Consider the following 27,020-nt stretch of genomic DNA (forward strand, 5'->3'; position numbering starts at 1 on the left):
TTTTTAAAACATAAAATATAAATAAATCTTACGATTCGGTATGGTTTATACGGTTGGTTTTTGGCATAACCTGTACCTTAAATATAAATTTTATTAAACGGTTACTTGTTCCAGTGATCACTACATCTTATATTAGTCATACAAAAGTGGTGAACTCAACCATATTAGTGTGACGACCATTGATCTTGAACAATTTAAAAGGCCGTTACGATTATAAACACATAATGGTGAAAAAAGATAAACCTGGATATTAAATGGTACATCCAAGTGGGATCATTTGGTTTTATTTTTTCTACCTTATTTTAATATTTACTTAACAATTTTACATTTACACTCTCTGTCTTTGCTTTGATTTTGTAAACTCTATGTGGGCCACTTTGCAATCTTTTGCTGCTTCCAAAGAAAATAAGGATGGGATATCACATAAAGGTGAACTCGGCCCACCCGAGTAGTTGGTCCACCCAAACACCCCACCACCACCACCACCCCTCCCAAAAAAAATCCGACCCAAAAAAGAACCTGAAATCGGTATATTTTAAAACCTGGGTTTTTAATACCTGAACCCGACCCTACCTGTAGGGTACGGATAGGGTATGACTTTCAATATTGAAACCCGAACCTGTACCCAATAATACCCAAAACCCGGTTCTAGGCATACCCGAAACCCGGTTTAAGTTCTACCGAAACCCGGCTCTTGTTATTCCCGGGACCCTAGTTTTTCGCATACCCGAACCGGGTTTTTTGCATACCCGGATATTAGTGTTAGTACCTATTGTTGAGTGGCTGCCCACAGATCTATAGTCATTCTCCAACGGATCTTTTTTGAAGCACATGTATGATATAAATACTTGTTTAGAGCAACACCTTTTTGATATATTAAACAACTGAAAACATATAAAATATATGTTTTTTATATCATTGTTTAGGTTTTTATATATGTTTGAATGAACTTTGAAGTTTGTATGCATAAAAATGGAGTTAGGATAAAAAAAAATGAAGCATGCCCGTTGACAGAAGAAAGCTATAGAAAATAAGTTTTTTTAATACCCGAAAATAGGGTATTCACAACCCATAAAACGAGTTTTTTCAATACCCGAAAATAGGGTATTTAAATAACCAGGTATTGAAGACCCAGTTCAATACCCGACCTGGACCTAGTACACAGGGTATGGTTTTTCAAGCCAATACCCGGACCCGAACCTGACCCGGTTATTGCTAATACCTGATTTTCTAATACTCAATTATACCTTAACCCGATTCCATACCCGAACCCAAGTTTTTTTAATACCCGATTGGTGCGCCTCTACCCCCAGGCCCCCCACCCACACACACCACACACACTCAAATAATAATTTATAAGAAACCAAGTAACATGTCAAGGAGATTGGGTCTAGTAGATGAACTCGGGCTAGGTGGTGGCTTGCAATAGTTACATGGCCATTGGGTATTTAAAGAAAAATCAAATTTTTATACAAATACATAAAACCATAAACTATTTCAACCATATTTTTTTTATCACTCTCTACTCAGCTTTAAAAACAAATAATGAAAGGCTCATCAAAAAATATTGAGCATGAGTTGGGTTGAATTGATAGTAAATGTGAGCTCGTGGAGAAATATGGAAGGGCACTTCCATTTTAAATTTCTCACATTATATATATATATATGAAAAAGTAACATTTAGTTACTCTCACAGAATTACTATTCATGAAATCCTTTGTTCTCCACCGCACACTTGGACGGTCAATAAATCACTATTTATTTTGTAGTGCCTCAATAGCTCATCTGTCTCTCACTGTTTGCCAACGTTCACCACCGGATGTTTGCCAACCCTAAATCATGTTGTTGTTCAACGGAGTACAAGCGGGGTGTGGCCGACTTCGTTGTATTCTATTGTTATAGAAGGCATTTGAGTCGTTTGCTTTGTTTGATAACTCTTTTGCTTTTGAAGAAGGTGATTGTGAAAGTTAAATGAATACTAAAATTTGAGACAGGAGACAAAACTTCTTTTAGATCTTTGTGCAACTGACGATGATGATCAACTTTCACTTAATACCTAAGCTTTGCCTTTCCCAGGTTCTGATTGCGAATCTTTGGCGATGGCGATGGCAGTTGCCTTTGATTGTATGTCGTTGCCGGGTTCCGACTTTGAACTCCTGATGGAAGTAGAGTGATGGTGGCAATATATTGTGGCCTATCATGGACCAATCCACGATTGTTCGTCATTGTTTAGCCAACAACTTTACACCCAACTTTTTCTCAGTTTGGTTGATGAGGGCAATGTATCTGAGCCTGCAATTTAAAGTCGTAGTTGCTGTTTTAAATATATTGTTGTGGTCGCTTGCATTTGTTTATAGAAATGAGTTAATCGGTTTCATTCATAAGGTTGTGATGATGGTTGTTCTAAGCGTATGATGTTGTTTGATTCCTTTCATGCGTTTGTGAATTCTGGTAATTTGGGATTCGCATACTTTATTTTTTTTATGTTCTGGATTTTTTAGGGGTTGAATTATTTTGATTTGTAAGTTATTAAAAATCCAATTTTTATTAGGGACTTTAGTATATAAGTTTCCTTGGAATTTCATCTCTGATGTATTGGGATACAATGTAATTTAAGTGCTCATATTTTATGGTTTTAAAAAAAGAGTAAGACTTGCTTTCTTCCTTCATGTCATAAATAATTTGAATGCAACATAGTCACAATGCTGATACAATATGATGGATGACTAAATATTAGTTTGTAAATCGTTTTCAATTTTGTAAGATACTTGGTAGTGCCAAGTTTTGTATCTACACCCGTGTATACCAATAATGCCTGCATGTCGCAACGCGCGGTTGATAAAGCTTGTTGTCTTTATTTTCTTATATTATTTGTTTTAGTATTGTGTTTCTTTTCTTAAGTGTTGTACTTTTTTTTAATTTAAAAAATATATTTTCGATTAAAACAATTTGTATAGTTTAATAGAAAATTAAAAAATAAATGTTGACTGAGTTAGTTGGTTGCGTGAATAGTTTGGGTGAGTGAATAACCAACCCACGTTGATATTCCCGGCTCTAGCCAATTAATTGCGCAAGTAATGTCTCTTTTCATTGTTTGGTTATTATTTGAGCAAAAAGACTTTCGGCATTCCGGTACCAAGAGTTGGATAAGGTTTTATCTTCTCAAAGGGTTTAGGTTCGAGTTTTGTAATTTTAAAAAAAAAAGGTGTAATGTAGAAGTAGAGTTAGAAAACGTGAGTTTTTGTAAAAAAAAAAAAAAAAAAAAAAGATTGGACAAATGGTTATAATTTGATCACACGTTAATGAGTCATTAAGACATACATTGCTATTAGACGTTACCAAAACCGTTTTTAAAATGGGTTCATGTCAAACTCTCACGTTTAACCAACTAATTCGTATACCTTTATTTTAAAGGTTATCCCAATCCATCCCATTTTAGACCGGTTGTTGTGGTTTAACGCTGAGTAGTTAGGTGCCACCACAATCCACTTCACAGCCAAAGCTGCCCGCCACATCACCTAGCGCCTCCACCCTTCACGCCCCTCCGCTCGCAAAAGCGTTGCCGACTCAGATCCTTCACGCCCAATTTATTAAACCACAACCACCGGCCTTACAACATTTTAACCCCCATCCAAAATTTATATTAATATATAAACCTTTTTTTTTGGCTTCTTTAGCTTCAAAAAGAAAAAAAAACATGTAAAAAACAACCAAAATAATCTCTAAAAGTACCAATTTATAATTCTTTAAAAAAAAACCCCAGCATTTGGGTAACATCCATGACCCAAAATAGTATACCACCAACGAGCCAATTCACAAGGGATTCTTCACAAAGCCTACAACAAAACCCACCAACCTCCTCAAGTTCCAAGATGACTATAACAAATCTTTACCTATGATTAAGTTAATTAACCAGCCTAAAGCCTAACCAATTAACGAAATCGTTAACGCCACCTCTTCACGGAATAAAATCGGATCCCTTGTTTCTTGAGATCCACGTTACTCTCCTCCTCGTCATCATACAATACCGTTATTATAGACGTCCCTTCATTTACTTTAACTACACTACCCTTGTGCCTGCAAAAATCAATACAGATATACTTCTGTTTACAATGATAATTATAGCATTAAGGTGTTCGAAATGTATATAAAAACATAAACAATTTGTGACGATATATTTGGAAAGCAGTAAAAAGTGGTGTCGTTGTAAAGTCGTGATATGAACCCACAGGGATGTTAAATTGTGAAAAGCTTAGTTTCAATGATCAATATATTAAGACGCTGATGAAAATAAGCACGTAGAAATGACAAACCATGAAGTTTATAAAACGTCATATTTTTAAGGTTGTGAAAGGCAAAAAAAAAGAAGAAAAAAAAAAGAAGAAAAAAAAAAGAAAAGAAAACAAAATCTTGAAGCAGCTTTTGTGGTAATGTTTCGAATACTTGTACATTATCATGAACACTCGGTTTTAAAGAAATTTACACCAAAACGCAGATAAAAGTATTCATGTTGCCATTATACATTAAAAATTTTATAAAACAACATACTTTATAAGAGATGAACAAAAAAATGTTAATGTCCCACGTGGCATAACATGATTGGTTTAAAAAAAGTAGATAAAAGTCAAAAGCTTAGGGTCTAATGGTAAGTTTAGAGAGGCCATTTGTAACTAGTAATGTAAAAAATAATAACTATTGCAATAGTATTAATAGTAATAATAATAATACTAACGTAGAAGTTAGAACGCTTACCATGTACTATTGGACCGTTGATGAACTTCAACCTTCTTTCCAATTGCATCTTTTCCCAACTTTTGAATAATCCAATTCGCATCCATGATCTCATCATCACCATACGAGCGACTCGCTCCTTCATCTTCCCTAACAGAAACCGACTTACCATCCATAACTTCATCTTCCCTAACAGAAACCGACTTACCATCCATAACAGGTGACGGTCTCTTTCGCTTTGACCGTTGGCCTTTGACCAAATTCCTATCATCTACTACCGACGATGGGGCCCACGCGGTCACCTTTTCAACATACGGGGTCTTGAATTTAAGCCTCAACAATGGCTTAATTCCTTCCTTCTCTTTTTGACTCAGGCCCGCATTCTTCTCTTTTTGCGCCTGGCCCACATGATTATCACTTCCTTTCTTAAACAAAACACACGGTTTTTCAACGTTTTCTGGGTTTAACTTTTTAATTTTGATTGTGTTTCCTTCTTTTCCTCTTATTTTCAATCTTGTTCGATCTGAATTCCCACCATTAGTGCTCGATTCATTACCCGAATGTAGGTTTGTGACATTTTTGTTGCGGTTACCCAAATGAATAACGAGCTTCGGTCCTTTAGAGTTCGAGGAGTTATCGGTAGCTTTCCTGGTTTCGTTTCTCTTGATGACATCATTGTTTGACCATACCGCGTTGATAAAAAATCCAGCGATTTCAGACTCGCCATTTTCATCCTTGTTATTATCACCGGTGATGAGACCAGTTGACCGAGAATCGGGTTGAGCACCGAACACGGGTGAATTGAATGCCTTCCGCTTATTATTTTTCTTGCTTGAGGATTTCTTTTTTGAGGATTTATTCTTGATGGCATTATTGTTTGACCATACCGCGTTGGTCAAACTTCCAGCGATTTCAGGCTCGCTACTTTCATCCTTGTTATTATCACTGGTGATAAAACCGGTTGACTGAGCATTGGGTTGACCACCAAACGGGGGTGAACCGAATGCTTTTCTCTTATTATTTTTCTTGCTTGCAGATTTCCTCTTTGGGGATTTCGGGGATTTTTCAACTACTCCTTTTAGAGAAAGCTTTAATGAACGGGTGTGCTCGTTTATTGTTAACGGTCTGTTGTCTTCGTCGTCAGAAATTGAAAATACTTCTTCATGTACTGGTAATCCTGCAGCCGCCCTTAGACTGACGGTCAACTCACGCTCAGCTTTATCTCTCCTTCTCCAGAGTTCTTGAACAGCGTCTTCAAGATCTTTGACCTGAAAAAAAGTCAAAATATAAATTCAAAGTCAGAATTAGAAGTACAAAATCAAAATTAAAAGTACATAGTCAAAATTAAAAATACAAAGTCAAAATATAAGTACAAAGTGAAAAAAAAAATCCAAAGTCAAAATCATAAAAAAAAAGTCAAGTTAGAAATACAAAGTTAAAACTAGAAATACAACGTCAAATTAGAAATACAAAGTGAAAATAAAAATTCAAGTAAAAAAAGAAATCCAGAGTCAAAATTAAAAATAAAAAGTCAAAAATTAAAAATACAAGTCAATTTGTAATACAAAGTTAAAAACAGAATAAAAAAGTCAAAATAAAAATCCAAAATCAAACCAGAAACACAAAGTAAAAACAGAAATACAAAGTCAACTTAGTAATATTTCACTTTTAACATATCAAGGTTCGCCAAAACGACATACCTTGTAGCAATCTCCACGGCATGTGGCACATCTATACTGCAGGTTGTTATCCACTTGAAATTGTAGATATTTTTCATCACTGCAGAAGTATTTTCAACAATTAAAAGAGAAAACGTAACAAATGAAAAAGATCATTTCAAAATACAAAATTAAACCTAATTCCATCACAATGACAATGCACCCAGCGTTGACAAATGTCGCAACAAACCATGGGCGTTGACTCGGAGTCTCTATAAACCTGCACATACAAGAACAAATAAAAATCACAAACAATCAAAACTTTGCATATTAAGCCCGCTGATTTTCAAATTTATGACAATTATGCCCTTCCTTTTAAACTCGCATTAATATACGAGTCTGGAATGTAAAAAGAAAGAAAAGGGTGTACTCGATATTATGCAAAATTTCAGGGGTATATATGAAATTTCCACTAAAATGTAAATTACCTTTAGACAAACAGGACAGTAATTTCCTTTAACAAACAATCTCCCACAAGCGTCACAACAAGTATACCCTAAAAACCACCTGCAAATTTTTAACAATCAAACAAAAATGAATTTCAATTTTCAACCATGACTTAAGACAGGTTCGTTAAATGTTTTTATAAATATTAATACCTGACACTTAAACCATTTCCGGGAACTGTAGACGCACAGCTATGACACTTAGTATGTTTGGGGCACAAATAAGGTCCGCTACTAATGTTCTGCACAATTTATATGTAACTATAAGCATAATATATGTAAAGGAGAAATATTAAAAAAAATAAGTGTGCTTTTATTTTACCTTATGTGAAGGCTGCTGACAGTAACAATGACATGCACTGTCACACCTCTTACAAAACATAAGCTTATTTGGATCACCGGTTTTTCCGCATACCTAATTTTACAACCAAAAAAAGTAAATATGATTAATAAAAATGGAAAGTTAAATCTAGAAGTTAATGATTGCAGCATAAGTATTGTACCTCACATGAATGACACGAAGGGCAGTTCCAAGAACTCCAGTGAAACAAATCTGAAAAATAAAACGTGTCGGTTATAAAAGTACAAAATTCAAGTGTTATAATTATATTTAGTCAACAGAAAGTCGAACCTCGATTTTGTGCCCAAGATTTGACACAGCTTTTGTGATATTTCTTGTCACAACTTTTGCATGATATCATCTTTTTGGCTCTATAACTTCTGTCATCTTCACCAGAAAAGCAAAGGCGACACCACACTTTAGAACTTGAGAGAATTTGATCGTCTACACCAACATCTGTAGTCAATCCCTGCATACAAAGAAGATTGATATGAGGATTCATAGCGTTTTGACCTTTTTGGTCAACATGTAGCAGAAAGTAAAATAGTAAACTGTTGTAGTGGAATCACAGAGCTGATTTATAATATAGATTCGGTTTGATTATTCTAATTAATAAAGCTAAAAAATTATGGTTTGAAATTCATAAAAACTTGTAACAAAATTCATATATGTTAGTGAATATATTTTTACTTTCCTTTTTTCTACAAGCGACATTCTCTTTCAAGTTCGGGAATGCGCGCTAATAAGATTATGTTTTGAAACTTACCGTTTACTATAAAATTAATCTCGGTTGTTTTAAATGTGACTTTATGACGCTTCAAGACTACATTATAACTTTTTGCAACAATATTTAATAATTTTGAAAAGACCATATTATCAAACCCTAATTACTAAAACAACTTAGGCCACCGACTAAACCCTTTTTTAAAACGGTACAGGCCCGCTACTAAACCCTAATCATTAAAACAAGCCAAGTCCTGTCATGAGTCTTAATATTTTGCAACTTGTTCATCATTGACATAATCAAAACGCACGCACCAGTACATCGATATGTATAAGGTAAATATTATATAGAACGACCAAATTTCATAACAAACACCAAATAATAACAAGATTCAAAATTCATATGCAAACACCATGAAACCCTAACATGTAGCATAGTAACGAAAGTTTGTACCCATACACTAGATTATAAAAAAGACTTCTGCACTACTGTGTACCAAGAAAACAACTTTAAATCACAAGACTTACAAAACGTATGCACAATCACCACCGAAAACCGAATTAAGTGGCAAATGATCTTAACTTAATACCAACTTATGTTCATCTTATTATTAAATTTAAAAAATAATAATAATAATAATAATAATAATGCAATTTACACACGATCAACACCGAAAACTGAATTAATAGCAAACAATTCCAACTTAACAACCATCTTCTGTTTATCAAATTACTGAATTATTAGAATAAAACTAATTATTGTTTATTAAATCCTAACAAACACAATTTCTGCACAACACAATTTACGTGCGATCAACACCGAAAACCAAATTAAGTAGCAAATATTTCCAGCTTAACAACCAGCTTATGTTCATCAAATCATTAAATTATTAAAAAAAAACCTAATTTCATAACAAACAGCAAATAATAACAAAACTCAAAATTCAGATGCAAACACATGAAACCCTAACGTGTAACAAGATTCAATGTACATGTTAAAAAAAACTTCTGCATTACGGTATACCAAAAAAAAACATCTTTAAATCTCAACAAACACAATCCTACATAACTCAATTAATACGCGATCAACACCGAAAACCAAATTAAGTAGCAAACAATTCCAAGTTTCCAACTTAATAACCTGCTTCTGTTGATCAAATTTTGAATTATTAACAAAAAAAACCTAATTTATGTTTATTAAATCTTAATAAACACAATTCCTACACATAACACATTTTACGCGTGATCAACACCGAAACCCAAATTAATAGCAAACAATTCCAATTTCACAACAATCACAATTCACAAGAGATTCAAAAACCAAAACTTGACATACCAAATTCACATCCCCCGATTCGATTCTCCGCGGGTAATCCTCGTCCGCTCCACCCGACGCCACATCCACCTTCTTCTGCACCTCCTCCACCTCCTCCTCACCCGCGATCGCCTCGGGAGCCTCCACCACATAATCCACCTTGGGCACAAGCACCTGCACCGTTCCGGGCTTCCCGAACAGCAAACCCGGGTTTCTAAACATCTCCTCAACCCTAGCCGCGACCGCCACGAACTCATTCTGCGCTTTCTCAGTCCTCAGCTCAGGCCGAAACCCCATCTTACAGTAACATATCCTCCGACTGCAATTAAAACATCAAAAATAAACGAAATTAGAGCTAAAAAGATGAACTTTTGATGGAATTGGATGGATTGTGAAGTGGGTTACCATGTGATCGGACATTGGAAGTGAAACGCCATGATTTGATGATTCAATTTGGGGGTTTTTAAAGCATTTTGGTCTTGAAATTGAATCAATTTGAGTGTATGTATGTATGTAAGGGTGAGTTGTTTGTGTAATGTAATATGATTTAGAAGAAGATGACTAGGACGACGTCGTTTTGGCAAAGTTGGTTTAAAATGGTCCTTTGTGTTTATGGTTATTGTTTAAATTACCCCTTATGTTTTTCGGTTATGTTCCGGATATACCCTTATGTCTGGTGTGATTTGAAAAAGGAAAAAAAAAACAAAAATAAAAACGTTTTGAAGTAAACAAGTTATATACAAGCTATTGGTCGGTAAAATCAGACGTTGGTAAAATCCCGAGCGTTTTCGGTCCTGGGAGTCAAGGCCGCGAACTGATTCGAATTCACCCGAAATCGACCGACAAAAAAGACTCGCATGAAAAACTGCATTGCAACCGCGAGCTGACGCAAATTCTGCCGGAATCATTTGACGGTATTAACAGTAAAAAAAACTCGCGTTTACAACAGCGAACTGACATGAATTCAAAACAAAAAACAAATAAAAAGCAAAAAAAAAATAAAAGGAAAACAAAAAAGAAAAAAAATCGACTAACTACGTGATCACATGGTTGTGTTCCCAAACTTCACTTTTATTATGTATAATAATAATAATGATGTGGTTTGTGTGGAAAACGTGAAATCATTGGGTGTGTAACAAAACCATATCTTATATTTAATGTGTGTTTTGCATTGATTATGCTATGCTCTCAGTAGTGCAAAACACATGTTTTGTTTGTCAAAGTAGTACGTCACATTCGATTTTAAACCAACTTATAAAAATATTTATTTCTTTAAGTATCCCGTTCTTTTTTTTAATTGTCACCTTATCACCTATTTTTTTCGTTTATTTAATGTATATCAATCTACATCTATTATAATTAGTTATTTTATATTTTGTATATATTAAATAAACTATATAACAAGAAAACACTTAAAAAAATTACTACAAAAAATGACTTTAAAATTAAACTTAAAACAAACAACATTTAAACACACCTAAAATAAAAATAAAACATTCTTGAACCTAAATGATGGAAAAACAAAACCTAAATAATAACTTTAAAAAACCATATACTTAAATTAATAAGGAGTTTATAACGCAATTAGTTTGATTAGTAACTTTATTTACTTATATACTTTTTAGATGCCATTAAAAAAATACTTTTAAAATCAAACTAAAATGTTGGTTTGAATGAAAAGAGAAAGAAAATAAATGTAAGATTAGTTAAGCATTGAAAATAAACAAAAATATCAAATTAAAATTATATTAGAGCATATTAAATGTAAAAGATATCACAAGTGTAAAAGAAATTCCTTTTTTTCCAAAATTGCCCGTATCTCATTATAATTTCTATCAATCTAATCTATAAAACATGATACATTCTTTAAAAACAAATCTCATAGGTTTCAAAAATTAACTTAATCATTTAATGTTTACTTTAGCTGATTTGAATGAAGCTTATCTTAAATGTTTGTTGTTTTCTACTTTATATTTACAAGCTTTCAACCGACTTGATACACTTCAATTGGGAATGGGGTGATAAGAGCATTCCTAGTCTGTTTATTATCACAAACTCTATAATTATACTAAAATGTATTATAGTTTTCTCTTATATTGAATTAAATAATATTTTTTATACATTTATCATTACAGTTTCTCTCTCATTTACCCGCAACTAATAATATTAAAAGATAAATATGGGCAACAATCTTTCCTCACATTTACAAAAAAAAAAAAAAAAAAAAAAAAATCAATACATCTTCTATCTCATTTAGTCATTCACTCACAACCACTCTTAATAATATTCTATAATTTACAAAAACCTCTCACAAAAAGTTTAAGGTATGAGTTAGGAATGCTCTAAATTTGTTCGTAAATCCAAACACGTGTCACGTAGAAGTATTGGAGATGCTATAGTTTAAGTACATACATTTAGTATTTTTACAAACGTATATGGTGTTTGACACCCAGACCTGGTCTTTTTTCGGTTTTATACAACTTATTAGGGATAAGGCTGGGACTGTACCGGTCCCGGTCCCGAAAATTGCGAATTCTTGGTACCGGTATCGGTACCGAAATATTCGGTTCGATACCGGTACCGGGATTGAAGGTAAAAATTCGGGAAATACCAGTCCCGTCCCGTACCGGTACCGAAACTCAAAAAATGGGTACCGATTCGGTACCGACGATACCAAATCGGTACCAATTTCGGTACTGGTACCGGTACCAGTATCGATTTTGTCCATCCCTACAACTTATAGCATCGTACTAACAAGTGAACTCATTTTTTTTCGAAAACGAACCCATTACTTTATAAAAAATATTTAAACCCACTGATTAGAAAAATGTAGGCAAATTACTAATTAACTTTTTATATATAGAATTGAAAGACACAATGTAAAGGAAAAAAGTCATCGTGTTTTTTATTTATTATTATGTTTTTTGTTTATTTTTCGTTTATTTCCGTCATTAATTGTGTCTTTTTTCTTGACATTGTGTTTTTTCCTTAATATTGTGTTATATTACTCAAAATTGTGTCATATTTTGCTCGGCATTGTGTTATATTTTGTGATATAGTGTCTTTTTTTTTATTTATCATTGGTTTTTTTTTCGTCACCGTGTCTTTTTTTCTCGACATTATGCCTTTTTTGTCTTCCTTTTATTTTAACGAGAAAGACGAGGGGTGGGGGGGGATATTTTAGTTTATTTTTTACTTTTTTTTATTTTTATTTATATCCTAAGTTATGTTTTTTTTTAATTATTTTTTAGAGTTTCTTTAGGTTACAAAGCATTCTCGCACTTTCCATTTTTGTCTCCTCCTTCGTATTTTTACTTTTCCCTAGTTTTAATTAGAGTTGAATTTATGTTTACCGGTTCTAATTATCTTTGATTAGAATTATGTATAATATGTTTATATATCTATGTTTACAATTATTAGTGACTTTGTATTTTATTGAAGGTTGACAATATAATTTTGTTTTGATAGTGTTATTGCATTTTATTTATCCGGACCCGAAAGCTTTGACGCTAGAAATATCCGAGCACCAAAAAATCCCAACCCAACGACAAAAAATCTTTACTCCGTACATTGTTTCAAAACTATAAAATTGATTGAATGATCTAATTCGAGTAACGTGGTTCGATTTAATCAGGATTTGACGGTTCCATTTACATTAACCCTTTGGAAGAGATCGAGATATTAATGAAAAATGAATTTATTAATCTATATTGTTTTAGTAAACTATAAAATAATTTTTCATTTTTATAGATCTTACTATAATATGCATAAGCATTTTAGTTATAGTTATAGTTCACATAGATTATTAATCGAAAGAGAGAACATTAGATCTTATTTTCAAGTCTTGTCATTTTTAATTATCGAAAATTTTGAAAACATTCAAAGTAGTATAAGTTCATGTTACAAAACCGAACCATTTTGGGCAGTCATCATGTTTGGTTTAGTTTTTCCAAAATGTACGAAATCATAGAATATTATCTACGTGGACAAGTTGACAAGCATCATATGGATACCAATGAGAGAAACCTGAAAGCTTAAGTCAACATGACAAGTAGATAGAATTGGAAAATCGTTTATGTTGCATTCCAAACTCCTATAAATAATAACATAATTCAAAAAACCAAACAAGCGAGAGAAAAATAAAGACAGGCCCGTCCTCGAGAATGATTAAAAAAATTTAGGCATCGTGCAAGATAAAATCCGGGCCTCCTCCTTAGTTAAATACCCGCCCCATTAGGGTATCAGACGAGTTTGGGATTACCTTTGAATTTTTCACAGATTTGGGACAAATATGTGATTTGTAATATACCTATTATCTGACTCGATTACATATAGCCCATTTACCAGATAATATATCCGATTGTAACCCGCCATAATAATTTTTTTAATCTATTTTAGATATGTTAATATACAAACTACAATATACGTTATTATATTCATTCAGTATATACTATAAAGACTAAAAACATTAAGTTTCATTCGGTTATATCTTGATTTAATATTTGATATTTTGTTTAAATCAGTTAATCCAAAGGTGCCTTTTATTTTTCTGAATATTTTTTTAATTGATTTTTGTAAGTGTTAGAAACTGAATTTAGTAGATAATTAATTGTGTTGAGAAATGAATTTAATTGAGAAATGAATTTAATTGAAATTGAATTTAGTAGAGTATTAATTGAAATGAATTTAGTATAATATACATTATTATATTCATTCAGGTAATCCTCTGGATTTTATCAAACCAAGTTTGGGCTTATATTGACAATATATAAGCTAAAAAAACCCTTTGGGCCCTTTTCACCTTTTGGGCCTTGTGCCAATGCACAGATTGCACTGCCCTAAAACCGGGCCTGAATAAAGAGTAAAAGATAAAACCATACCCCAAATCGTTCTTAACCGTTTCACTGGAAAGTATTTATTTTGTATTAGCAAATAATCTTCAATTCGTGTTTTAAACAATTTACATGTGATACAAATCTCAAATCTATATACTTTTGTCTTGTATTCCTGAGTTTCACTTAAAGGATAAAAGAAAAGGAAATTAATGGAAAAAGGAAAAAAAGGTGTGTCCCTGAGTATTTTTGTTTAAAGAAAATAATAAAAAGAGTGTTCCGGATATTCATGTAAGGAAAGAAATTAAAGGAAAGGAAGAGGTTTTAAGAGTAAAATGAGAGGAAAATGTTTCTTTCTAAATTGGAATGTATAAAGGTAGGGTAGCAAAAAGCCTCAGAGAGCCACAAGTTAATACTTGCGGATCACTCAAGGATTCCTCGGAGGATATCTGCTGGTCATCCGCAAGACCCGAGGATCGTTTAGGATCCCCTCATAAGACATCCGCAGATCATCCACATCACCCGCAGAATATCTGGAAGATAAAACACCAAGGAAGCACAAGTCCAAGTCATTGCCTTAAAAGGTAAAGGACTGCCCGCATGTGTGGAAACCTCCAAAATGTGGAACAAAGTGAGGATGGTGTCAGCAAAACAGTTATAACCAACTTCCTTCTAGAAGATTGATTCAAATACTCATTGAAAGGGACATTCCCTCTTTCGTGAAGAACATGTGACAAGGTAGCCAATCAGATAAGGACAAAATGGATAGTTTGTTATAACCATGCACATGGCTAACTGTCACTTTCTATCAAATGTTGCCACATGTCCAGTCAGTTAGAAAGAATATCTTAAAGAAATGGACAACTACACCATGATATTCCTCTTTAACCACACGCTATAAATACTCAACTCATCATCATAAGGTATTCATTCACACTCCACTAAAGTACTTTCTCTATCTAAGAATTTACTTAGGGTGTGTTTTGTCTGGGTCTGAATGGGCTGAAGTCTGTTTCGGTCAGACTTTTGTTTAATAAAAGGATCACATCTGAATGGTTCAGTAAGCCTCTTAGTCTTCAGATTAGAAACACCGCTGAATGAAAAAGAGACAAAATTACCCCCACACACACAACCATCGCTCACATCTTCCTTTCTTCCTCTCTTCATGCTTGGTTTCAGCCCGATTCCAAGCACAAACAGGTATGATTTTTTTTTCTATCATTGATTTCTGCTTTAGGGTTCGAACGATTGTGACTAGAAGCTAAGGTTTAGGGTTCGAACAACTAATTGATGTTTAGTTTATGCTAATTGATGTTCAATTTGGTTGAATCTTGCTTTTATATTGACAAATTGTTTAATCATTAAACTCAACCAGTTTTGTTATTGATTGATTATGTTTTATTGAGACATGATTTGGGGCTGCAATAAAATGTTGGGTCGACTTGGGAAGAAGAATAATATGATTATTGTAGCTTTTTTACACTGATTTTTGTCAAACTATGAAAATTATATAAAAACAAAACGTCCGTTTGGGGTGTGTTTTATGTTGTTAAAAAGCTCGTTGAGTCTAGTTCCTACATATCTAAATAATACGAGATAACATGGACAATAAATATATGAAAACTATAATGCAAAACAGCATAGCAGAATGGTTAAAACTGAATTTTAGGTTAATATATGAATTTTGTCATGTTTTTCGAAAAATCATATAAAATCAACCATCTACCCAATTAAATTGATTATTTTTGGGTTGAAAACTTTATTGAGTCTAGTTTCATTAGAATTTTTGAACGAAGGAAAATATGATCGTTAATTGGGTAAAATCAGCCAGTACCGCAGTTGCGCAGATAAGTGTTGCACAAAACTAATATTTTGAAAAGTTGTTAAATATGAATAATTGAGTATACTTAAACCAAACATGATACTTTGGTTTTAAAGTGTTATATTCATCTGTTAGGGTATTTTTTAAGTGCTTGGAATACTTTCAATTGAAATAACGGGTCAAGCGGACATATTAGTAAACACATTGTTTTAATTTTGGTTGATGAACAAAAGAGGGTGTTGATTATCATAAAGGGATGCAAATATTGTGATAAACTTATTGTACAATATGTATCCTAATTGTGGTATGTTGGCTTGTAAATAAGTTAGGTGCGTTGAAGCTTAAAAGACAGCAGACAAACTCAAACGGATGCAAAAAAGACGGGTTTTCACAAATTTGCAGCCCAAGTATCGTGAAATTTCGAAGACTTTGAAGACCGCTATTTACTTGTTGGCCCTTTATTTTTTGGTTTGATATTTGGATATCTTTTAGATTTTGTTAGGTTGGGATGTTTAGTCTTGGTTGTACTTGTGTGGATTGAGCTTGTTACTAAAAGTTATGGTTTGGTTGGTTGTAAGTTTGTTTTTTGTTTGGTTTTGGTGTAATTTGGATTTGGTTATAATGAAAGTTTGTTTTAAGATGTATTTTGATTGGTTTATAATTAAAGTTTGGTCATTTAGTATAGTTATTAAGAACTCTGATTTTACAAATACATTTCATTTAGCACGAAATAGCTTACAGGGGTAAAATAGTCATCTGCACAGTTATTCAGATGTTCAACCAAACAACACATTCTGGTTCAGCACTTACTGATTCAGTGTCTCTTAATCATTCAGACCTCTTAATGGTTCAACACCTAATGATTCAACACTTGCCAAACAGCCCTTATTCTCATGTCGGAGGGTGGTTACGGGAAGACCCCGCTCTTGTCCTTCAAGTAACGAGCTCACTGTGGTTCTGTTTTGCAGGTCATCATCGTCGGAGTTGTTAGATTCAAACTTCTATTAAACTAATTCCTGTTTCGTAATCCATACCCGATGGAATTATCGATCTAACCTATAAGTTGATTTCTCATTCCGTATAACTCTTTTATCTTTTGTTGAAATCTTTATTGTCATTAGGAAGACCACACTGAACATTTTTCTTTTCATTTCTTTTGATTTCCTTATTCAAAGATTACTGATTAGATATGATGATTTAGAGGACAAACTAATAGAATATATGTCAGTGTCCCTATATACAAACAGTTCTCAAAGAACAAATTGATAAATTGATATCCAGCCTAATATGAAGAATTCGATATTCAATACTTACGGATACATATTTCGGTATTTTATACCCGTTTAAAATATATAGATTTTTACTACTTTACTGGAAACTTCAATTTAATAACAATAATAATAAAATAATAATAATAAAGTTCAACCGATTATTAATCATATAGTCCAATCGGTACCCGTAGCAATTTAGCCAATAAAGAATTTAGCCAACAAGCCCAAAGATGAGAAACTATTATTAATTAGGCCACTTGAGCTTATGATGGTTGCTCACCCATTACAAATAGTGGACTAATAAAGTAAACCAAATGATGCAACCAGGCACCAGTTCTTGCAAATTCAAAAGAATTAGCTTGTTAAGTTAGTTTGAACCCAAGTAAACGAAGACAGTTTACAGCCTTCCGTAATCACTCGAAAAAAGGTCAGATATTACTTTGCAGACGCTATTAAAAAACACATTACACACATTGTCCCGATGGAAATACTGGTGGCATTAAAAACCGGAATTCAAGATTTTCTTCAAACACATTATGACACATCATCTTCTGATTTATCGAAAATTTTACTGCCAGGGAGGATATTCGGGGAAGGCATCTTCATGTGATATCTCTTTGGTTGTTGTATAGATTCACATAGATAATCTCTTTCATCAAGTGCAAAGTTGTAAAATGAGTTTCTTTAAAGGTGAGCGTTTTCTAATCAGGTCAATTTTATATTTTTATATATCCCTAGAAAACTTTCATAGTATCATATTTATCCATTTATTATACTTCAAGTTTCATATTCACCAACTTTATTAAATACATTTCATAATATGATCGTTATACTCTTCTTCTATCCTTACACTCCAAACTCTCGTATCAAGTTTTAAGGGAAGGGTATACATTCCGTTTAGCCAAAGAGAATAGAAACCGTATCCTTTCCATTTCCGCCCTCATTGCCACACCCACTTTTCTTGGAACATAACTACACCAATTAAACAAAAAACCAGTCTCTATCTCCAAGTTTCTCGCGAATTCCATCTTTAAATTTTTCGTCGAAAAACCAAATCCATCATCAAAACCCCACCTCAGCCAATCATCTCCTTCACAAAGATGCACTTGCTGACACGTCAACAACAAACCCCCTAGTTCATTTACCTCATGGGGCCCTAGACCACCCCCATTGCCCACAAACTACACCATCATATATTTGTAGCCGATCTGATATGCTACACCATTTGTTCATTTCAAAGAAAATAGTAACGGAAATCTTGCACATAATGAAGTTCTCCCATGCCAAGCATCAATCCCAAAAAAAGTACTATTCCCCTCTTTAACTTCAAAACAGATTGCATTATCAAGGTCAACCCCCAATTCTCTCACCTCACCTGATAGTCTCACAAGTACATTTCCAAGGACACGGAAATGAAACCTTTACCGGCATGGACAACCACATCCTATCCGAGCGGTGTATCGCCCATAAAATCTATCCCCAAAGCCCATATATCTCTTTTCTAAATCGCCACCACCACTACGCAAGCAATGCTAAATTGGTTTCACGCAAACATCCTAACCCAAGCCCACCTTTTTCAACCAGAGCAGTTACTTTCTTCCAAGAGACCTAAATAATTTTTGCTTCGTCCTCCGACCCACCCCAAAAAAACATTCGTCGTATCGTATCAATTTTCCAACGCTCCCACCGGGGCCTTATATAGTGAAAAATTATAAGTCGGTAATTAATCAAGGACCGCTTTAATTAACGTAATCCTCCCACCGATCGATAATCTCTTCGGTTTCCAAACCGATAATCATTTTCTAAATAGCTCCACTTGTAACCCAAGGTATTTAAAAGGAAAATTTGCAATTTTGCATCAGAGCAAGTTTGCCACCGCTACCCTCTCCGGCTCCTCCACATGTGTTCCGCATATCCAACTCTTCATGAGATGGTTTGCCATTTGCTAGAATTCTTTCCAAAGCCGGCCAACATGATTCTTAACAGATAAATATTAAGGGAAATCATGGAACTCCATATGTGATTAAATAAATTAATGTTCATAAACTTTTATTGTTTCTTATGTTATTAATTATTATTTACAACTGATCTACATAAGAGCTCAATTATGTAAAGCTAAATATTTTGTTTCTTTTTTATCTAACAAAAGTTAATTGCGTCGAACAAACTATGCTTAAGCAAACGGTATGGATAGAAATCCTCTTGTTTATGTTCATTCGACAAATGAACGCATAAACAAACATATTGCTAAAAGAATGCTTCTAAACCATTATAACAACGGGTCTAACTTATGTAATAAACCAACTAGACTACCAAAGTTCCCGAGCCTAAACCAGGACTCGTTTAATAAACCAACTTGAGCCATAGTTCAAAACTAAATTAGAGTTCATTTAGTAAATGAACACGAGCCCAAGCCTAAATTAGAGTCCATATAATAAACGGACTCAAGCATAACAAGGCTGATGTGGCTGCTTGTTATGTGATAAAGATTTTTTTTGAACAAGGAGATTAAACACCTGACTCAGAGTTGATTTAGAGTATTAGACCAATCTCGTAGGCGTTGAAGACGTGCATCTGGGTCAATCTAAAGGGGAGCAGTTAGTATAATGTAGCAAATACTAGGCTAGCAGTGCAGTATAGAAAATTACAAAGTGAAGCACAGAAGAAGAGTTGACCTATTTTTCGACACGTTAAAGTCTAACCTTGAACTAGGGATGAGTAAAATCGCTACTGGTACCGGTACCGAAATCGGTACCAACTTGATACCATCGGTACCAAAGTTTTGAGTTTCAGTACCGGTACCGGTATTTCACGAATTTTTTACCTTCAATACCGGTCCCATCCCGGTACTGAACCGAATATTTTAGTACCGGTACCAAGAATTTGCGATTTTCGGGATCGTTCGGTACCGGTACGGTCTCGATCCCTACCCTGAACCAGTGGCACTGTGTACCAATTCAAGATTTCATGGACTACAATATTTGAAATACCAAAGTTACCCTTAGCCTATGAAGATGAACTAAGTTTGTATGTCATCTGACATGCTGACTACAAAGAACCAGAAGAAGTAATACATCATATGGTGTTAGATTTAAATAAAAGTAATCAAACTTTAGCGGTAACACCGAGTTGGAGCTCAAAGCACAAAAAAATATGACATCTAAGTAAGAAATCTTCAATACTGCCATAACCAATCTGAAACATTGATTTGTGCATCTGAGATTCTAAGATAACTATTAAAAATCTGGCAGTGGTGTATCTGATTCAAGACTGCAAATAATGTAATAATCTGGCAGGATCCTATCTGAAGAGGATCAGTTAGTATAATGTAACAGTACTAGGATATGGTGCAGTGCAGAACCTTACAAAAACGAAGCACAAAGAAGAATTGACCTATTCTAGATTTCAAGGACTATAAGATTTGATAAACCAAAGTTAACCTTAGCCTATGGTGATGAACTAAGTTTTATGTCATCTCACCAGAGAGAACCAGAAGATTTTGTTGCATCATATGGTGTTAGAATTACATAAAAACTTAAGCGGTAAAACCAAGTTGGAGCTCAAAGCAACAAAAAAAATATGACATCTAACTAAGAAATTTTCATTACTGCCAAACTCAATTGGGAACATTCTATTTATACGTATATCTAAGATGACTATTAAAATAAATCATGGTTATGTGAATGTAACTGAACTGATGTATGAATATGTGAATGTACTTGAACTGATGCAAGCATATGCGTAGAAAAATATATGCATATTCTATAATCTACAATTCTACCTATCCGCACAAAACTTGTTATGATGCTGTTGCATAACTATCTTATGTATCACATTCAAAGCAAGAGATACATATGCATTTGTAATGTTCTCAATATATCATTGCTTCCGATATAAACACTCCTCTCTCTCTATATATAGAAGCACATTCAATACAAAACCAATTTTGAGTTATAAAACCATAGGAAATGCAAAAGCATTTGTAAAAGTGTTTGCCATAAATATACCGGACGAGGAAAAGGGAGACAGTTATGCGGTTACATAAAGCAAATAAGTACTCATCTTTAAGGCGTTCTTGCAGTCCGTTACTTAAAATTGGTTCTTTACTGAACAGCCTTCTATACACACATTTCTAAGAATGGATAAAAAATCCAAGCAGCGTAATTAGCAAGAAGAGTGAAAGGCTAATAATGAAAGATAGAAGACGACTTGAGAACTTCCATTGACCTAATGCATATTAAGAAGGCAGTATTTCTGTAACTGCCCAAACTATTTATAAAAATAACTAAAGGCATCAGATTTCAGTATGGTGGATAACAGTCATTCACATACGCATATGGTAACCTATATACCTTATAAATAACTAAAGGCATTAGATTTCAGCATGTTAATACAACATTTGCGCGCATATGGTGGCCTATATTTTGTTACTTAAAAACTGGTTCTTTACTGAACTACCCTCTATACAAACACGTACACTAAGAGCAAATGCATATTAAGAAGACAACATTTATGTAACAACCTAAATTGTTAATAATAATAACGGCATCAGATTTCAGTATGCATATATCGGTCTCAGTTTCTTAATGCAACATAGCACAGGCACAATATGTCAATCTTATGAACTTGTAAATATCAAACTTTTGCAGGTATATACATCCACAATACCAGAAATACAACATTATACAACCGTAACATAACGAGTTAAAACTAACATTATTCAATACTGTATTAATAATATGATCAAACAGATTCAATCAAAAATCATGAATCAGTCAATATACTCAAACTCATCTTCCTTCAAATGCGCGAAAAACTTAACCGGAGCATCACCGCGTCCTTCAAGCACCTCAACGAACTCGATCTTATACGGCAAATTAGCTGATATATGTTTACTTTTCCACACGGCAACATACTCTTTCAATTTACCTTCTCTACCAGTCAATTCAACTTCCGGTACTTTAGGCACATGATACACCTTCAACGGCACTGAAACCCTAACCCTAGCTCCAATCTTCGATCGAATTACGTCTTCTGGTGAACTCGATTCCGTAATTGGATTGTCAACGATTGCTGATTTGATCAGAAGATTTGTGTTAGGGTTAGGGTTAGGGAATGTGAGAGATTGGGGATGGTGAGAGTTACGGCGGCGTGATGGTGGAGGTGTACGGCGGGTGACGGTGGAGGTGGACGGAGTGAGCGGCGTAGCGGCGGCGATGATCGCCGGAAATGTCATGGTTTGGTTTTTTTCCGGTGACGGAGATGAAATAATAATAATAATAATAATAATAAGAGGAAAGTTTTGGGTTTTTTTATATGTCATGGTTGATTGACACGTCACTTGGTTATTATCAACTCATTTTTGGGTTGAGTTATCCACAAGCATAGATGACAAAATGTCAAAATATCAAAATGTAATGTTAGATTTTTGTTATTATTGATGTGTTTTTGGGATATGGTTAGTGATAATGGATTTGAGTGTTTGAGCATTCTTAATAGATACTTTATAAAACTGTGTATGTATATAGAGTAGTTATAAGTGTTTATGGCTGGATGAGATAGATAAACTTTTATTGATGAGTATATTTGAAAAACAGTTTTTATCATTTATAATTTTTTTTAATGTTTTTTGAAAGTTTTTGTGAGTAGAGGAGATAAAAAGGTAATAATAAAACTATAAAATATTATTTAATTAAAAATAAGAAAAAATATAGTATTTTTTTAATGTAATTATACAGATGTGAGATAAATATTTTGTTATGAATGCTTAGTCGAGTCAAATTATTCCATTAAATAACAGAATCGTGGATAGGAAACTCCAGTAGTGACCTACCCAATTTATTATAGAAATTTTCGGGATCAATGATTGGACCATGCAAAATAATTTTTCTTGGATAAATGAACAGATTACTCGATCTATTTCCGTATCGCTCATGATATATATAATAACTCGTAGACCCATTTCAAATGCATATCTCATTTTTGCACAGCAGGGTTATGAAAATCCACGAGAAGCGACTGGACGTATTGTATGCGCCAATTGCCATTTAGCTAATAAACCGGTGGATATTGAGGTTCCGCAAGCGGTACTTCCCGATACTGTATTTGAAGCAGTTGTAATGGTGATGTGTTTTGGAGATAGGGTTAGTGATAATGGATTTGAGTTAGTTTTATGGTTGGTTCTAGCAAGAGAAAGGAAAATTTAATTTGTTTCGAAGATTTCACTATTAAGTTATTTGGTATGTGTTTCTACAACAAAGATAAGACCAATGATAGTGAATGGACTGGTTAGGCTAATAGGCTTCAAGGGTTCCGGTTAACCTAACGCAGGTCGTGGTGTCCCTCTACGTTTGCAAAACGTAGAGAGAGGTTCACTAGTTTGTTGTTACTTGTTATAGTTCACCGGAGATCCAAGACCGAGGTGTTTGAGACCGGTTTTTGGATGAAGTTCTTGGTGAAGCTATGATGTTTGTGAAGTAAGAAAGAAACAAGCAATGTGTAGGTTTCTCAAGGAAGAAGAGAAGATTAGAGAGTATATGTTAACTCCCCAATCTGTTGTGTTCTCTTGTTTATGGCTGGGTCATCTTTTTATAGAGGAAGAGATGCATGCCTTTTGTCCAGTGGGTAAACTAGTTAACCTCCAGTTTGCTAGAGGGTTGACCTTTTATGGGCGGAAAGCTTTTAACCGTTGGTTAATGATTAAAATAATATTACTTTTTCTGAGCATGTCCCTTGTTTAGAGGGAACAGTGACGTGAATAGTGATTTGACATCGTACTCTTGCACGTGGTTACTGTTCACGTACTTGTTCCCTAAATTTGGGCGGGAAACGAAGCTTTTAACCTTCTAACCCTTTTAGCGTTAATGTGTGAAAACCATTTTATCAATTCCTTGGGCTAACCCTGTCATCAGCCCCCCGAAGTCAGAGGTGTTTGAGAAGTAAGCTTAAGGGCTTCTGACTTTTGCACACATTTTGTTATTGCTTAAAGGCATCGAGGCTTTAAACGATTTTGGTTATTTTTTGAATTTCTGACAAGACAGTTGATATGATAGTTGCTTCATGTTGTGGTTTCCAATTACTGTCCTTAATAATAGCGATAACTGTTCACTTTCTTCAATTTTTCATTTAAAGTTCACAATATTCTCCCAAACATTCATCAAGTTTCTTTCAATCCTTCATCAGGTTAGTTGAAATCCTTCATTTTTCTTTCGATTTTATGGGTACGCGTAAGGATCTGTCGGTCAGTTTTTCTCGATTAACCCAAGAGGAGGTTGAATCTTTTTGCCTCGATTGGGGTATAGGTTTAGATTTAAAACCGGTTGCTCCACCGGCCGACTCATCAATCAATCGTTGTCCGGCGGGTTTCGTCGCTCTTTATTTTCGGCATTTTGAGTTCTCGAACCTCCGCCATCCGTTTTAGGTTTTGTTTATAATGTGTTGGAGTATTACCGTGTGTCGTTTGGTCAGATTCACCACTTAGGGCTTTCTAGGGTTTTACACTTTGAGGTTTTATGTAGAGCTTTAGGATATGATCCGTCGGTTTTGGGTTTTCGCCGTTTCTTCTGTTTGGCGAAGAACGGCGATTGGTACACTTTTGGACATACTCAAGTTGATACATGTTTAGTTTCCTCGACGGTTACGACCATCGGTTCTTGGAAGGACCGTTTTTTCTTTGTTACCGACTCCATCCTTCCTTTTAAATCCGTTTGGAGACAACCCTAGGCTGTTTTAAACGAACCGGAGCCGGCCGAATCGGAGTTGAATGATGTGTTTTTGAAGTCGATTAGGAAGTGTCCATCGCGTCTTTGTCATCTTCCCGAACATCTTCTTGTGTCGTTAGGAATTAGCAAATTATGGGATAAGCCTAATCGGGATCCCGTGCTTATGAGGGATGATAAGGGTATGCGTTTGTTTACCCTGTACTTGTATTGCTTTTTCTCGTATGCCTATTTATAGATTTGCTTTGTTTGTAGTTATGTCGGCTTTGGACTTTTTGAAGAGTGATGATACCTCGGATGTTGGGTTTACGGATGTTGCAGCTACTGCTGGGGATGATGCTGTGGTTTGAGGGAAAGAGAGTAGGTTCGAAGGTTCAGGGTATGTGGGGGTTCCGAACGTCAAAGGGTTTACCAAGGCTGCTGCTCCTAAAGCTTATACTCGTCGTTCTACACGACGTTTGTTGAAGTCTTCTGGCCCATCATCTTCTCACGAACCAGTTGAAGTTAGGGATGATGTTCAAGTTGCCGAAGATCAGGGTCCAAGTGTGGAGGGGGAAAAGGAGAAGGGCTTGGTTGTTTCCAAGAAGAATAAATCGACTGGTAAGAAGGTTGTGATGACAACGGTTCAAGGGTTGGATGGGAATGAAGTTTATGTGCCTGAGTGGAATGTTAAGGTTGGAGATAGCTTCAAAGACCCGGAAGTCTGTGCTGATGTGTTGGCTAACTTTGCTCCTCCAGGGGTTCGAAACACTATTTCTGAGATGGAGGGTGATTCCATGTTGTCAAGGTTAATCTTGAGTTCTTGCAACCTTTCTGCCCTTTTGGCTAAGGGCGTTACTCGTTTTCGGAAGGGGATGCAGGAGTATGAGGATTTTTCGAAGAAGAAGGAAAAGATGAAAGCCTCTATGACAGCCATGAAGAAAGAAGTTGATGGTTTTTCAAAGAAGGAAGAGGGTTATGTGAAGAAGATTGATGAGTTGTCCCTTGGACACGAGGTTGGGAAAGCAGGGTTTAAGAAAGCAATGGAAACTAATAGAGCTAAGTTGGATGCTGACAGGGAAGCCTTTGAGGTACAGAGGAAAGCCTTTGAGATGGAGAAAGAAGGCTTGAAGGCTTCAGTCACCCAGACTACCAATGACAACCGGCGGCTAATTGAGCACGGGTTTCATCAGGTTGTGACTTACCTGCTTCATTCTTCTGAATTCAACTCGGTGTTGGGCGATGTTTACACGAAGCTGCTGGGCTTTGGGAAGCATTCGGGCTTTGTTGTTGGCTTTATTCATCATGAAGCTGGTCAGCCTTTGGAGCAATCGCCTATGTTTAACCGTGAAGCTTCCAATCTCTTCTCAGACTTAGTCTGTGCAATGGAAAGGCTCACTTACCCCTATGTGGGTGAACTTTCGTCTTGCTTCGGTAAACCTCTTTCTGTTTTGCAGGGCTTGAAACCAGCCGGCCTTGATGAGAAAGTTTGCAAAGAGGTGCTTGAGTCCTTGTCTAAGAAGCGCTCCCGTTCTAGCGATAGTGAAGAAACTTTATCCGGAGATAGTGACAGGTCTCATGTGGCAAGCCTCGAAGGTTCGGCCGTTGCTGGTGGTGGCCCGGAAGTAAAGAAGTTGAAGAAGGGTAAGGGTGGTGAGGCTAGCACTTCAAAGCCTGCTTCTGGTGTTTAAGCAGTTTATTCGTAGCTTTCTTAGCATTATTGAACAGTATTATGTATCTTTAAACAATTTAGGTTCAGCATGAAACCCTTAAGGTTTCTGCTTTTATGGTTGTGTTTGGCCTTTTTGGCCCTTTGAACATTCTCATGGGAATCCTTGTGATTTCCTTTGTTTAGCCTAAATGGCTTGTCATGGATGATGCTAATTATGGCCTTAAAAGGCCCTGTTTATGAATCGTAATGTTCTGTGTATTGTGTTTTGGTTTGCTTGTCTTGTTAGCTTGATGTGTTTTTAGCTAACTTTCCTTAAGAAGTTTTAGTGCTACAGTCACTTTAGCTTCAAGGCTTCATTAGGTAAAAAGCACATGTTGTCTATCCTTTATACCATTACTTGGTGTATATTTGTTTCGTAAACTTTTTTAAAGCTTAAGGAACGAATTGATGTAG

The 27,020-nt window shown here is 34.9% G+C and overlaps 2 protein-coding genes and 1 pseudogene across 2 annotated transcripts; all 3 read right to left on the reverse strand.

Annotated features, from left to right (window-relative positions):
- Positions 1 to 3,883: 3,883 nt before the first annotated feature.
- Positions 3,884 to 7,737, reverse strand: LOC143551094 (uncharacterized). The gene is made up of 9 exons (XM_077041607.1): positions 7,527 to 7,737; positions 7,399 to 7,448; positions 7,218 to 7,310; positions 7,049 to 7,137; positions 6,878 to 6,956; positions 6,587 to 6,669; positions 6,432 to 6,510; positions 4,753 to 5,999; positions 3,884 to 4,077 (listed from the first exon to the last, which is right to left on the reverse strand). The coding sequence occupies exons 1-9, from the start codon at positions 7,735 to 7,737 to the stop codon at positions 3,945 to 3,947; spliced, it is 2,064 nt and encodes a 687-aa protein (XP_076897722.1). The 3' UTR covers positions 3,884 to 3,944.
- Positions 7,738 to 9,222: 1,485 nt separating this feature from the next.
- Positions 9,223 to 9,764, reverse strand: LOC143551095 (uncharacterized). The gene is made up of 2 exons (XM_077041608.1): positions 9,679 to 9,764; positions 9,223 to 9,592 (listed from the first exon to the last, which is right to left on the reverse strand). The coding sequence occupies exons 1-2, from the start codon at positions 9,708 to 9,710 to the stop codon at positions 9,223 to 9,225; spliced, it is 402 nt and encodes a 133-aa protein (XP_076897723.1). The 5' UTR covers positions 9,711 to 9,764.
- A 12,205-nt stretch (positions 9,765 to 21,969) lies between these two features.
- LOC143551096 (ferredoxin-thioredoxin reductase, variable chain pseudogene) lies at positions 21,970 to 22,434 on the reverse strand (annotated as a pseudogene).
- Positions 22,435 to 27,020: the final 4,586 nt, after the last annotated feature.

This window comes from Bidens hawaiensis, unplaced genomic scaffold (assembly GCF_021521415.1).
Source record: "Bidens hawaiensis isolate Kalapana, Puna unplaced genomic scaffold, B.hawaiensis_p1.1 tig00016263_1, whole genome shotgun sequence".
NCBI lineage: Eukaryota > Viridiplantae > Streptophyta > Magnoliopsida > Asterales > Asteraceae > Bidens > Bidens hawaiensis.